Source organism: Plutella xylostella, chromosome Z, assembly GCF_932276165.1.
Source record: "Plutella xylostella chromosome Z, ilPluXylo3.1, whole genome shotgun sequence".
In the NCBI taxonomy this organism is placed as follows: domain Eukaryota; kingdom Metazoa; phylum Arthropoda; class Insecta; order Lepidoptera; family Plutellidae; genus Plutella; species Plutella xylostella.
In genome coordinates this window covers 5046922-5061330 of record NC_064012.1, presented here as the reverse complement: position 1 = coordinate 5061330, position 14409 = coordinate 5046922, and the positions used below count along the sequence as shown (strand labels likewise).

At 39.1% G+C, this 14409-nt stretch overlaps 1 protein-coding gene across 5 annotated transcripts in view; it reads right to left on the bottom strand.

Annotated features, from left to right (window-relative positions):
• The window catches only part of LOC105387103 (adenylate cyclase type 6), a 195438-nt gene that overhangs the window by 40728 nt on the left and 140301 nt on the right, over positions 1-14409 (bottom strand). For all 5 annotated transcript variants that reach the window (XM_048632816.1, XM_048632817.1, XM_048632814.1 and 2 more), the window contains 5 exons: positions 11152-11256; positions 9559-9650; positions 7952-8100; positions 4057-4177; positions 878-1040 (listed from right to left, as the gene is read on the bottom strand). In XM_048632816.1, coding sequence (XP_048488773.1) covers positions 878-1040; positions 4057-4177; positions 7952-8100; positions 9559-9650; positions 11152-11256 — 630 coding nt within the window. The remainder of the gene's footprint in view (positions 1-877; positions 1041-4056; positions 4178-7951; positions 8101-9558; positions 9651-11151; positions 11257-14409) is intronic.

Here is a 14409-nt window from a genome sequence, read left to right as displayed (position 1 = left end):
ATGCGAGTCACACCTATGGAATGATAGCTATCAAACTTTCGAAAATCTATTCACCGCCATTTTGTTGTTGACAGGTTGCCAATAGTTCTAGTCGCACTCGATTCTATACGTTAGCTCTGTTTTTTTTTCCGGATCGGGGTGCAGGAGTAGCCCCTCTGGCATCCGGCCGCCGCGGATGACTGGTCCGCTACGGGAGGACCGGACAAGAGATCGCATTTCATTGGCCACGTGACGCGTGTCGCATGTATTCAATACTAGACGTTTCCCTGCGACGGCTTCGCCAATTTGAAGGCAATGGACAGGTTCAACTCGGTATCGTGCTCAATAAACTTTGTAATTTTTCACTCGCTTTTCAATTCCAACGGCTAAAAAAAGTAGGCTTAGTAGCTAATGTTCTTGTAAAGCAAAAGTATATTGATGGGTTGGTTTGTAGAAATTTTAAAGCTAGGTACATAACGCGAGGTACATAACCGGTAATGTACTTTTACTTTTTACTTGCACCAATCAATAAACGGACGCTAAGGCTATCTGCCCACCAGAGCGGAGCGGAGCAGAGCGGTGTGTGAGGTAAAAATCAACCAATGACATTGCATAAAAACTGACGATTATTGTCCATCTGCTCCCTGGCCCGACTCTGGACAGGAAGCCTAAAGGTAAGCGTCCACCTTTCGGTACCATACGCAACGGACGCATCGCATTCAGTATTCTTTGTACAGAAATTCACACAAGTGCGTCCACTTCACCAGCATTGCTGACGCCGTTTCCCCATACATACCCGATACCGATATTAAATGTATTTTCTTTCTTTCTTCTTTCTTTCGATAGGTGGACGCTCACCTTAAAGCTTCAGGCACAATCCATAAGTTCTACCACTCACCAAGTGTCCCATATCAGGCTCGCCTTCCACGATCAGGTGTGCGGTGAGGTCAACGAGGATCAGCACGAGACCGCCGAGGGTTGCCTCGTGCAGGCGGAGCGGCAACGTCGCATACGTGAGGTAGGTGAAGAGAGCGCATGCGCCGGCACCGATGCTGAGCAGCCTGTTGACAATGGAGACATGTTAGGGAAAATACGCGACTTCATTGGTGGTTTTAGCACTAAATATATTATGTGAACCCACCAGTGGATCAGAAGATTAGCATATCTAGATATGTGAACCCACCAATCCGGAGTGGACCAGCGTGGTAGGAAATGGTCCAAGGTTATAAAGGCAATTTAGACTTGGGGATATGCACAAAGGTTCCATTCGAGAGGGCCATGTGCAGTTACTTACACCCGCAGAGAATGGAATAGAATAGGTGGTGGTAAAGTGGAGACAGACGTGCCGGTATATGGTTTGAGAAGTAATACTGTTGAACTGTTGTGGTGAGAGTTCTTAAGTGGAATTCGTGAAATGGCACACCCAACGACTATAGACAGGCATCCGGTAATGGTTGGTCCGACTAACTGCCCAAGGGCCATCAGACAGGTATAAGACGCCGAAATAGAGAAAATCAGGAGCAGAATATGAGTACTGAAAATATTTTCTGACTACGATTGAAACCAGCCGAAATTGAGTGCGGCAAATATACCTCTTTACCTACGGGAGTTCTTATGACGAAATAATATTGTATTGAATATACATTATTTAAGATGCAAGACGATCTTATAATACAAAGTACAATATTTGTATAATTAAAACTCCGAGTTAGGAACAATCAACCAACTTAATAATTCAAGCAGACTCGTAATGTAAATTATAAACAAACTTTTTATTTGACTTAATGATTTTCACGTAATTTAATTTGAAACTTACAAAGATTGTATTAAATTTTCGCTTATTTACATATATTCCGTTTCATTTAAGTATTAAGGTTAAAAGCAAGCTCAAGTAGCGCCGCCAATTAAATAAAAATGATAAATTCCGTTTAAAAGTGTTTGTGTCTGTTCGTTTCACGCTCCCTTCAAGCTAATTCCAACTTTTTGGATCGACCAATACTCAGTACCTAAAATGTGGAAGCCAAAGTCGGTAGAATTAATAAGCAATCCTTATAAAACAACATAAAAATATCCACAGTCTATCCGGAATAGGATTCGTTATCCGGACGTATACGGCGACCCTTATCCGACGCGTCACTCACGGTGAACGCGTTCAGTTCACGGTGACCGCCCCGCACGCTCCCGTGACCAGATTGACCAGTCTGCGAGCAACTACTGCAAACAATTCGCAATTGGTGTAACTGCAAACATTTGCGTAGGCACGCGACAGTGATTCATACACAGGTAGCATGCTAAAATATTCACGGTGTCGCTAAACGTGAACGAATATTTAATTTAGCCAGGTCTCTTCTAAAAAAAATAGTTAAGCTGCATTTTTTTATAAAATATATCGCAGATTGGACAAAGAGATGACAATATTCTTCTGTATATTGTATAATTAAATAATGACTTACAAAATTCCCTCGTGAGTAAGTAAGTACTCGTATATTCCTAAAATCAACTACGCCGAAAAAGCCAGTAAATCATCAATTTAACGTTGGAAAAGAATGAATGATGGATGAGACATTTAATTATATTATTGCTTCTGTCGCCGCCGAACGGCGAAATTAATCAATCTAAACGAGAAATAGCGCCGACAGAAGGAGCTATTTCTTGGACCACAAAAAATAACAACTTAGAGCTCTATATTGGATTATTTTCATTGCGAACTGTTTGTATTGTTTGGGAAAATCTGGCAGTTTTTAGCTATACGAGTATTAAAACTTTGTTTTTTCCAGCTACTTAACACAGTTTTACCTGCTTTTTAACCGACTTCAAAAAAAGGAGGAGGTTCTCAATTCGTCGGGATCTTTTTTTTTTTTTTAATATTTTTTTTATGTATGTTCACCGATTACTCCGCCGTTTATGAACCGATTTTGAAAATTCTTTTTTTGTTGTATTGGGTTGAGCTTTCAGGTGGTCCCATTTTTTTTTCAGAATTTTATCTCACCCCCAAGGGTGGGTAAAGGGGTAAAAACAGGGTATGAATTTCAATTTTGGGCACATATTAACCGATTCTAATGAAATTAAGAACGTAAATATAGTTCTTATAACAAAAAAATATGATGGTGACCTTGAGCTGATCTGATGATGGAAACGGAAGGCAGTCAGGGGAACTCCTCAACGGTATATAGCAACTACTTCGTGTTTAGGCTTGAATGATTCGTATTGATTAGTAGGACATTTTGGTATCATTTGCACCTTACTTTTGATTGAAAATTATTACAAATAAACTAAAAACTATTAAATAAAATAATAATTAAAAAAATTAAAAAACCGACTTCAAAAAACCACTAAAATGTAAGAAATAATTTAAGGTTTACACAAATTCTACTCGTATGAGACAGTACAAATATACCTAAGCAGGAACTGTTCTTTTTTGAAGTTGGTGCCATATTTCTTCAGATTACTTTGTCACCGCACCAACATCAAAAATGAACAGTTCCTGCTTAGGTATATTTGTACTGTCTCATACGAGTAGAATTTGTGTAAACCTTAAATTATTTCTTACATTTTAGTGGTTTTTTGAAGTCGGTTTTTTAATTTTTTTAATTATTATTTTTAATTTCAACTACATTATGAAAACATGTAAATTATTCAATAGATTTAGGTTCCACAAGTACTTACCTATATTGAAATGACGATGTTTGCGACGTACATTAGCATCAGTCTTTTATCACACTGTGCAATAATAAGATTGTGCGTCTTTAATCAGCAGACGTAAACAGCTACCGTACCAACACCGACACTTCTGATTGACGTAACGTACGAGTATGAAACTGTAAAAATTTGACAGATAAGCAATGCTGCTTACGGATTATTGATTGCTAATGTATGATTGTAAAATCAACGCCAGTGGTTCCAGCTGAGCACTGGAGAATTGTTCCTTGCGGTGGCCCTCCAATACACAAAATCAGCAGGATGATTGCCAACCTCCTCTAGGAGACGGCACTTGAAGAAGAAGAATGTATGGTGGTGCCAGATAAGGATGGTGGTGGCGTTCTTTCCTTTGTCGTTTTGGTACAAAACGGTACATACCTGAGGATGTCGGTGGCCACGAGCGACAGTTGGATGAGCAGGAACGTCACCAGCACCACGTAGCTGATCGTCAGCAGGTAGATCTCGTTCATTGCGGGCCGGCTGAGGCACGCCAGCAGGCCTGTAGGAGGAGAACACGCATTGTAATGCACATTTATGGATAATCTTACAGCATACACACAGTACCGGGGCGCAAGGCGTACGTCAAGATGTGACCAAAGTTTTCCGTCGCCCTGAAACGTCACGATATGAGTGACGCAAAACTGTTTGACACGATAGGGCGTGCGCGTCTTGCGTTCCGTGCTCGCCCTTCAGGTCCTTTACTCCCTTGTGGGGTAGCCAGAGGTGCAACATGGTTGTGTGTGTGCTAATTTGTTCGGTTTGACAATGCAATGTTGATAAAAGTTATACGTGTGGTAAATTCGAATTAAAAAATATATTTTCATAGAGCATGATTTTTATCCCACAACGAAGCTTCATTATAATTATTATAGACATCACATAATCAAGCCGGCTTATATCGATTTCATAAATAATTATTTGTAAGTGCTCTTTTATCTTTCAACGTAAAAATCAAGCCTCTAATAGGCATACATTTGGACTATGTAGAGTTTCCTAGGTTACTTTTGATTTTAATTCCTCCACGGAAAAACCTTATAAATATAACAATCTAAAATGTACCTACATATTTCAGATACAACCTGTCGTAACATAAGCAATGTTGTACTACTGTAAATACAGAAAATGGAAAAATATTATTAAAGTTAAGGGTTGATTGGAGCAAGCCCGAGAAACGGTAATACTGCGCTGAGCTAACAAAATATCGACAGATTTCCACCGGGACTCGCGCACGATTATTTAACCTTCTAAGTAATACAACATTAGAAAAATACACGGGGACGCACAGAAACAATTTATTTGTTATTTCACAATATTATGTGTACCGTAGAATGCTACCACTTGGCCTTTTGTGAACAACGTTGCTTATTTTTTTAAACTACCTAGCGATGAAATAGTTCAACTTACATAAGGTGTATACAGTGTATACTACTACAGTCACAAGCAATGAAATAAATCCACTTACAAAATGTCGACACCAAACGGCCCCAATGTTTTTTACATTTGATTAGGAATTTGATAAAAACCTTTACGTTTTTAGTTGGTAATATTCTGATGCTCTGTTAAATGTACTTCAATACTGCAGACGGCATGAAGCTGGGCTTTTTTGTTTAGAATTTATTTGGTGCTATTGTCCCTGGAACTATTTCATTGCTCGTGAGTGTATCTGAAAGATGCAGCGTGCACTGACTAGAGTCGAACGAAGATTCGAATAATCGTCTACAAAAGGCAAACTATTTGCAGTCGACTGAGTAACTGGAGTATCGGTTTGGTTCGCTTTTCCATTATGCATATATTTCTGTACATTATTTCACATTGAGTGTTGACACTTATATAGTTTCCTCACGATGTTTTCCTTCGTTGTAAGAGCGATGGTATACTCAATAAATAAAATATATGAATACAAAATAAATCATTGGTAGGCACATGTCATGTCCGGGATTTGAACCCGCATCTCTGTCGCAAGAGATACATTTATGTACATGTTCATTACGTAAGGGTAAAAAGGTACAAACACAACTGTAATCCAGTTTAAGGTACGCCCCCCCAACTTTAATATAAAAATCTAATTACATAAATATTGATAAATTCGAGTGTAACAAAAATTCATTTGGTATTTGGATTTGTGGCTTTCCATTAATAACAAATGAAGGTAGAATTGAAATAACGAGAGCAAGTTTAATAATAATCCTATTTATGAAAATTTATACGAATGTATAATAAAACCCAATTTGCAATGTAATTACAGCCGCGTTAGTTAGTTTTGCCGAATATTTCGCTAATTGAAAATTAATCTATGATGATAATGATGGTTTCATTGTGAAATATACGTCATTGATTTGTAAACAATTTCTGTTGGAGAGTCGTATCCGATTTAGAGCTTATTGTAAATATGAGTTAGACCCTGTTTCACAATGTCTGGTTAGTGGCTTTGTCAAAAAAATTATGACAGAGTGTGACAGCATGCATTTTATCCGACAGGTAGCCATTATCCAGACATTGTGAAACAGGCCCTAAGTATACTTAATTACGGGCTTGAAGTAGCGGGTTGTTATTTATTCGTATGAAAAGTCGATGCGTTTTTACCCGACTGCCGAACCCTCTGTTGGTCCCCGCCTGCGATACTTTCCATTAACATTGGGGCTTGTTTTTATCTTTTTAGCGTGCAGTCGGGTTTTTTGTTTGTTTATAATGATATATTTTTTTTATTAAAATAATATTACGTACCTACATATCACGAAAGTATTGTGAGGTGAATATTAAATATCAAATCACTGAGTCAAAAGGGAAACTGATGGAAATCGTGTTGTATGGACTCTTCGCCACTGCGGGTAGTGTTTGCGGTCAGTATGATTATCGTGTAGAGTCAGATTCACCCCCTTCCGGCCATGTAATTTATAAAAACGTATAAAAAGTTTATTTAAGTTTTTTTTTCAGTATAATGACTTTTTAGTCCTTTTTAAGGCACATAATTATATTCGCAAGGTACCTATACTGATTTTTGTAGCCCAGTGTTAGTTTTAAATAAATCATTAATTATTGCCATTGTTATAGAAATTATTGATGCTTCTAGAAATCATATTCAAATCAGCAGTCGGCCTTCTCAAATGCTCAGACTGCACTAGACTAACCATTAGGACAAAGCCGATTACATTCGCAGGTGAAATTGCCATATTCACAATGCGCTTACACAAACAGATAATATAATTCGAACCAAATACAATCCCTATTTCCGAGAGGCACTACGGCACATAAAGGATTTACTAGGTACCATCGGGGAATCGGCCGGAGGGCAACCTTAAAGCTTAGAATCGCTTGAAGCCAGCCTGAGTGTTCACTACAAACAGAGATGCTAGGATTTCGGGTTGGGCAAGGGATATTGTTCCGCCATCGGGCCAGCATAAATTGCTCCTGCTGGTACATTCGAATAAACTTCTCCTCTGCAGTGAACGGCTTATCATATTATAGTGCTGAGTGCATTTACGTGTGGTGCTGTTAGGATTATTTCATAGAGAACCTCACATGTAACTAATGGCCTAAAAGCTGAAACACGGACCATGCCATATAATATTCAGTACAGGATTTGGCAAAACCTAAAATTCGAACAGCATATTTTTTGGGAAAGGCGATTTTGTCCGGCTAAAAGCAAAGAATAGTACTTTATGTATTTACCTACTGATAAATGAAACAGGAACTGGTCTCAAAAGACTCAAAAGGCATCCTTGTTATGAAAAATAATGCGAAATATTTCGGAAAATATATCTTGTTAGCTCTGTAAATTGCTCGGAATAACTCCTGCTAGTCTAGCATGGGGCGCGAGACGGTCTAGGCGAGGGTTGCAAAGAAACCTAACCCCTTCTCAGTAGCAATATCAATCTTAACGGTCAGGTTAATATGCAGTCCACGGTACTTGCCTTCTAAACCCTTTACAGTTTACAACAATCATCAACTAGACGACTGGCGTAGTGATTAGTGTGCCTGACTGCTGTGCCGAAGGTCCTGATGGAGCCGAAGCCAACATGTAGAGGCCCAGGAGGTAATCTACAGTAAAACTATAAAGTCATAAAAACGGAAGTGGATTCTAACTAATGTCAATGTAAATGTCAATAAATAACTGATAATGATAAATAGTCTTAGCAAAATCGCACTCTTTATTGTCATGACTTTATAGTTGGATTGTATTATGAAGTGTGACACGACGATTTTCCCTGTGTAAACTTAGTAAACTATAAAAGTAAACCCAAGCAATATTATTACAATATTATTATCAACTCACATGCGTAAACAATAGCCGTAACGCCCAGGGTGATGATCTTGATGATGCTGGCGACTCGCTGGGTGCGGTGGAAGAAGCTGCGGCTGGTCGAGTTGTCGAAGAGGGGATACGTGATGGAGGAGGGCACCAGCAGCTCCTGCTCCTCGATCCTGGTGGAGGGGCACGGGTTAGGAGCTGGTTCGAAGCTAAATTCAAAGCTCAATGACCACATACGTCAATTATACTAGATTCCCCAAGTGTACGTACGGTCAGCTGCAAAGAAACCTGCGACCCCCCTCTCATACTAACAATGCTTCTGAGGGGGGTCAGGTTTATCTGCCCCTTACTGTACTACGCGTGTCAAAAACTAATCAAAAGGTTGAGCATTTCTCAACTTTTGTTCATATTTAGTTCCGTCCAGCTGTCATTATCAGTTCAAAAATCGGCACGCTTGGTTTTCATTCACATCGTGGTGTCTAGTATTATAGACGTCTGCGGCAATGACTGAAGGTTATGTTTGGAACTTGACAAAAAACTGATAGCCTCTGCGATCCGGTCGCACAGGTCAGGAAGACTCTTTAGCAGGATATAATAGCTTTGCCTTACCACCACAGATACATTAGCAAACAACAGTCCTTAAGCACTACTGCCGAGTTGCAGAAGGGAACATTATTAATGTCGGCATGAAAAACAATGTCTGTCGTATTCTGTCTGTATGCTATCAAAGCAGTCAGAGAGAGAGTCAGCAAGTCATATCTATATATATAGGTCTGTTTTGACAGATTCGCAATGCTGCAGTGGTGGTTCGGTAGCTGATCATATTGCATGCAGTGCAGTGATACATTACGCTTTACAGCCAGCAGGCCCAATAGAGATCTGTGTTTCTATGTATAAACTTTTTGAGTATATAAACATAGGTATACCTAAACCGGTAGCCCTTCGGATGCACATACATTCTACTGTAACTCCCTTCGTTCACTCACTCGTTCGCTCTCTATTATCCACTTCTTTCTAATTGGCAGCCAATTGGCTCATAGCATCGCGGCTGCACTGCTCATGGGGGGTCACTTCGGCTTACGACAAACGAAGTTTGGGCGTATCTCATTGTACTTAACGTAGCAAATGCATGACAGCTTTAGTTAGTTGCTGTGTAAACCCCGACTCTATCTCTTGGCATGAAACGTAACGACTGCATGGCAGCTCTCGTTCGTTCGTTTTTCATAAGCTAAAGAGACCCCCAGCCTCTCTACCGCGTCTAGTGAGCTCTCTGCTTCACAAGAGTGGTGTCATTATGACGGAAACTTAATTAAAATATTTATACTGCGTGGAATTTTATCATTAAATTTGAGCCTCTCGCGAATTTTATATTCACTTTCAACAGTTTTATTTATTTATTTTGAAAGCTGGTTTTTATGCCACCGTACATTATGACTTAATTTCCACTGGTTCAATGATAAAATTCCAGCCGTTATTACATAGATTCGTCATCTTGCCCGATTGCACTTTGATTAGTAAAATTTGCATTAGGTATTTATTTTTAACTGCTTTATCTTCAAGCTTTGGTGACGAATCCAATGAAAATTATAACCTCAAAATGGTCAAAATTGGCTACGTACCACGACACTTACCTCATTCCAGCGAACTGATCGGTGAAGTTCTCCAAGAGAGCCGAGATGTTGAGGTTCTCGAGCTGTTTCTGGGTGATCAGCAGCGTCTGGACCTGTTGGCAGATAACTTACATAAATATACCTCTACATACACTCACGAGCAATGAAAAAGGAACAGAAAAAGGCTAGCTAATAAGCTATAACGCTGTGTGCAATATTGAAGTACATTTAACAGCTCTTTTTTTAAATAAGGTTATTTGGTCGGATTTTTTAAAGTGTAACTTTTTTATTGCTGTTCACACAACTGTAGTAATCCCCGAACGAGTAGTTAGAGATGACTTGTAAGGGAGCCACCCGCTTTTCGCTGTACATTTGTACTCTCATGATAGGTCCATGTGCAGGTAGGATAGATATCTAGAATCTAGGTGTGTAGGTTTCCTCAAGAAATTTTTCTTCAACGAAGAGCACGTGGCATAATTCGTAGTACTAAACCTAAACGAATCCTGGTATGTACGAGTACGTACGGTCAGCTGCATAAGTAGCTGTACAGCTGTACACTGCTGTTGTATCTCGTCAAACTCACAAACTGCCTATTAAAACAGTCAGTTTTGTTATGTAAGTAGTTTGACAAGAAACAAACGAGTATAGCTACTTATGCAGCAGACCGTACAAAGCAGGATTTGTTTAGGCTTCACGAATGAGAGGCGAGACCTTAGAGTGAGATGGCATATCAATGGGATTTCCGGGATTATGGTCGATCCGGTAGTAATTGACGTGGGGGTTTTGTTGTGTGATAGAAATGTCAGATTGCACTGAGCGAGGTAGTAGGGGCCGACTGTATCCTGCAAAAACGAAAGAGAGTTGTCTCGGTACGTGTAATGCAACGATATAGGGTCCTGGTTAGCGTAGCAGAGCTTCTAATTTTTTTCAGTTGTTCTTAAGCTTTGGGTCACTGGGATGACCGCGACTCTATCTCGCTGTAATAAACGTACTGATTCAATGGCAGCTCTCGTTTGTTCGTTTCTCGTAAGCTAAAGTGACCCCTCTGGCGGCCGGCTTTCCCTTTGGAATTACTGTATGGATTGGAAAGGCTTGATCCTAAAGGATCGGGGGCTGCCTATTGTGTACCACATTGCTAGACTTAATCAATATCACAATGTAATCAAAATTATCAAAATCTTAAAGTGGCAAATTAAGATATTTGAAAAAAATGCTTTCACTTAACTATCTATGTATCTTTCGTCTTACTATAATATTAACGATTTATCAGATCTTCAATCCCAGTAGGCAAACTGTTTCCGATTGAGTTGACGGCGTATCGGTATAGTTCACAGTTTTCTATTTTACGGTCACACTACGATACGCACGCCTATACTTTATCAAATATTAGAAGAACCCTATGACGTTTGATTAACAGATACTTATGCCTGAGGAATGAAATCCATTCAAAAAGTCCACAAATTTTAAAAACACCAAATGACAGTAGATTATCTATGGATTTTACCGCTGTCACAGGGTCCTTCCTATATTTTACAAAGTACAGTAACGAGTGAACAGTATACCCTTGTTTACCAGCTGGAACCGTAATCTTAGCGTCATCTCCCTCACTCTTACCTCCATCACGATGAGTGCGAGTGCGACGGCGAGCAGCACGCCGAGGAGATGCGTCATGTTGGTCTGGTTCATGCGAAGGAAGTAGCGCTGGTACAACATCTCCACCTGGTGGCAAGAGACACACATTAAGCACTGACGAAAAAATAGGGGTGTTATAAGTTTAACTTGTGTGTGTATCTGTCAGTGGTAGCGTAGCTCACAAACGACTGAGCCGTTTTTTAATTTGTTTTAAAGTGTTGTGACTAAGCCGTTCAAAAGTTATGTGAATTTTAGTGTTCAATGTCGAAATTTTTATACATATATATTACATAACTCTAAATGCCCGCATTATACAAAAGCAAAGATGAGGGCAAAAGATGGCGTCGGATGCGGTCCAAAGTTGTAATTCATTGTTACTCTACAGTGAATAGCTCCATCGACTATCGTGCCAAAAATCATTCTTGTTTACTTTCGTCTAAACTTAAACTAAAAAAAGAGTACACACACTGGTGAATTCAGATGCAACATTATTATGATGAGTAACTAGGCCATAAATAACCATAAATACTGATTATTCATTAAGCATGTATAATACCTTCGATCATATATTTTTATGATCAAAGATTTATACAAACAATGTCTAAGGTGGAAGTTCAATTAAATTTCCGTAGAATTCATGGTTTATACGTATGCACGCATGCATAGACCCTTTTTGGTAGGTTATTCGATAGTCGGCTTACCGAAATTTCCCAATGATTCGTGAACGCAGTCGAGATCACCGGAAACTACTAGATTCAAACAATCCCATCGCAACAGGCTGATCTGATATGAATATTTCAGCCAACAGATGTATGGATTTCGATTGTGCTCGTAGAATCAAGGCTGTACCTAGTAGTACCTATATTTGCTTTTAGCAAACTTTGCGTAAAGCCTACCGATCTCGTTATGGGCATTGCCGGTTCTAAGCTCCGCAAATCCTATTATGCTTCCTCGAGTGTTTCAAATCATTTAGAAATCGTTGAATTTTTAACATTTAAGTGATTTTCATTGGATACTAGAATACTAGTTACGAATTAGGTATCCTATGGTAGGGCCTATGGGTCCATAGCATAATAATTGTATTTTTAATTACTTATCTAGTAGTAACAAATTGATGTTATTTTCCTACTTATTTAGGTATAAATACTACAGTCACTCTCTATGAAGTAAAATTTGCTTCTAGGGGTGACTTAGCAAGGGTCATTCTAGATTACGAAAAACTCACTGCAAACGGACGGCTCTTATGGCCGCACTCTTGGCATGACGGCTCTCATTATTTTTTTGTAAAGCCAGAGTAACCCAGCCACCAGACTGTTTGCCAGCTCCTCAATAAAGATAATTGGAAAAAAGTAAAGACCAAGATGGTAAGGTATCTGGCTAATAATTTCAATTCGCGAAGGATGCGGACTATCGGAGACCATTGCCATTGAGAGCGAAACATTCCGGAAACATTCGTCAAGCTCTGAAAAGGGCATTTCACGTTTTGTCCAAACCTAATCTCACCTAATCTAATCTTGTGTTGGTCGTTGGACAGTAAGAGCTATTCAAGTTAAACTAAGTACTTACTTAAGCGGCTTTTGTCAAGAATTTTATGAAATGTATGGACTATGACCACAGATCAGATTATTTGAAAAAAAAATATGAAAGTTCTCGGGTCTTTATTCTACCACAATTTCCATATGTTACACTGGAACTTAAGTAATAATAATCTACTATATATCTTATTTCTTTTGTTTTTTTGTAATATTGACTAAACTCAATATAACATTGAATAACCAACCTCATAATTACAAGCGGGCGATTCATCGATAACCAATTATCATCGGTTAGTTAAGCTAGATTTAAATCTATGACATCTAGGCATGTATGTAAACACCTAGACAGCCTAGGCTGTAGGCACATCCTGTCTGTAACAGGCAATATAATTAACCTGTCGAGATACAATTGATAATGAACACGCTGTTAATATGGTATGTCACTTTCATGACATTTAGCTATGCGTTAACCTATCAATCAATGTAGTCCTGCCAACATTAGTTAATTATAGGCGGCCCGAATAACAACAGCCTTTTTATGAAAGTCCAATAGGTTTATTTGACTGTAACCAAATTAATTTTTGTTTTTTTAGGACTTTAGTAAAATAGAAAAGAACGGATTGTTACAGTTTCGACATTTACGATTGCTTCATGTATTGATTCCAAAATCTACATTACTATGTACACTTATTTAGGCCTTAAAATATACAGGGTGAGACTTATCGATATCTGTTCAGTAGCATGTCATCGAATTTAGTATAAAAGAACGATTTAACACGGCAAGTCTAGAATACAATATAATGTTCTCCAGATTTCGGTACAAGATTTCTCCTTCATTGTGTTCAGTCAGAGCAACGCCAAGCCAGCCTTGTCTTTGGGCAGCCCAGTAAGTTTCCAATTTCCATCTTGATAAACAATGTCTTAGTCCCGTCTAACCCGCTTGTTCCTATATATCCTCTATATACTTATATTCTATAACTGAACCCGGCTCGCCTGCAAGCCACAATGGTACCGACAATGGTTTTGCGGATCAAAGGCTGTATAGGTATCGGTCTCTTGTCGCCGGATCTGGGCAGTATAGACCAAAATATTAATTTAACTAACCACTGCACCGGTTGAGCCGAGCTGGCTATTGATTGGGTGGTGATTGCGAGCCCTGGCCTGCAGCAGGCATTGTTGATGTCCTGACGACCCCCATTGAAACTGATTAGATATTCACCCGTATTGGGAGTTAACTTATTTTCTCAATTATATCAGGATTTATAAAGTTAATAGAAGTTACGGGACCGTCTTTTTAAAACAACGGATTTACAATCATTGTTGGTCATAGTGATAGCTTAAAAAACATTAACAACGTCGTCGACCTCAAACGACTAGATGCGGGTTCGTTATTTGTGAAGCTAGAACAACCGTTGGCGTTCGTTGGGCGTTCGTTGGCCCGGTCTGTACGCAGCTTTAGTTTCCGTCGAGCGCGCTGGACGGTTAATGAATAAAGGGGGACTCACCGAGCCCCAACGTAATGAATAAATTAGCAGACATAATCAGTCAACAACTCGGCACAGAATCACACATGATGTTCAAATCGAATAGGGAATATGCAAGTGATTCAAATAAAGGTCAAATATTATTTTTAATGAACTTAATTAAAGTTAATTCAGAATTACGCCTCCATCAATATTTTTGATTACAATTCATTTTTGAGCGA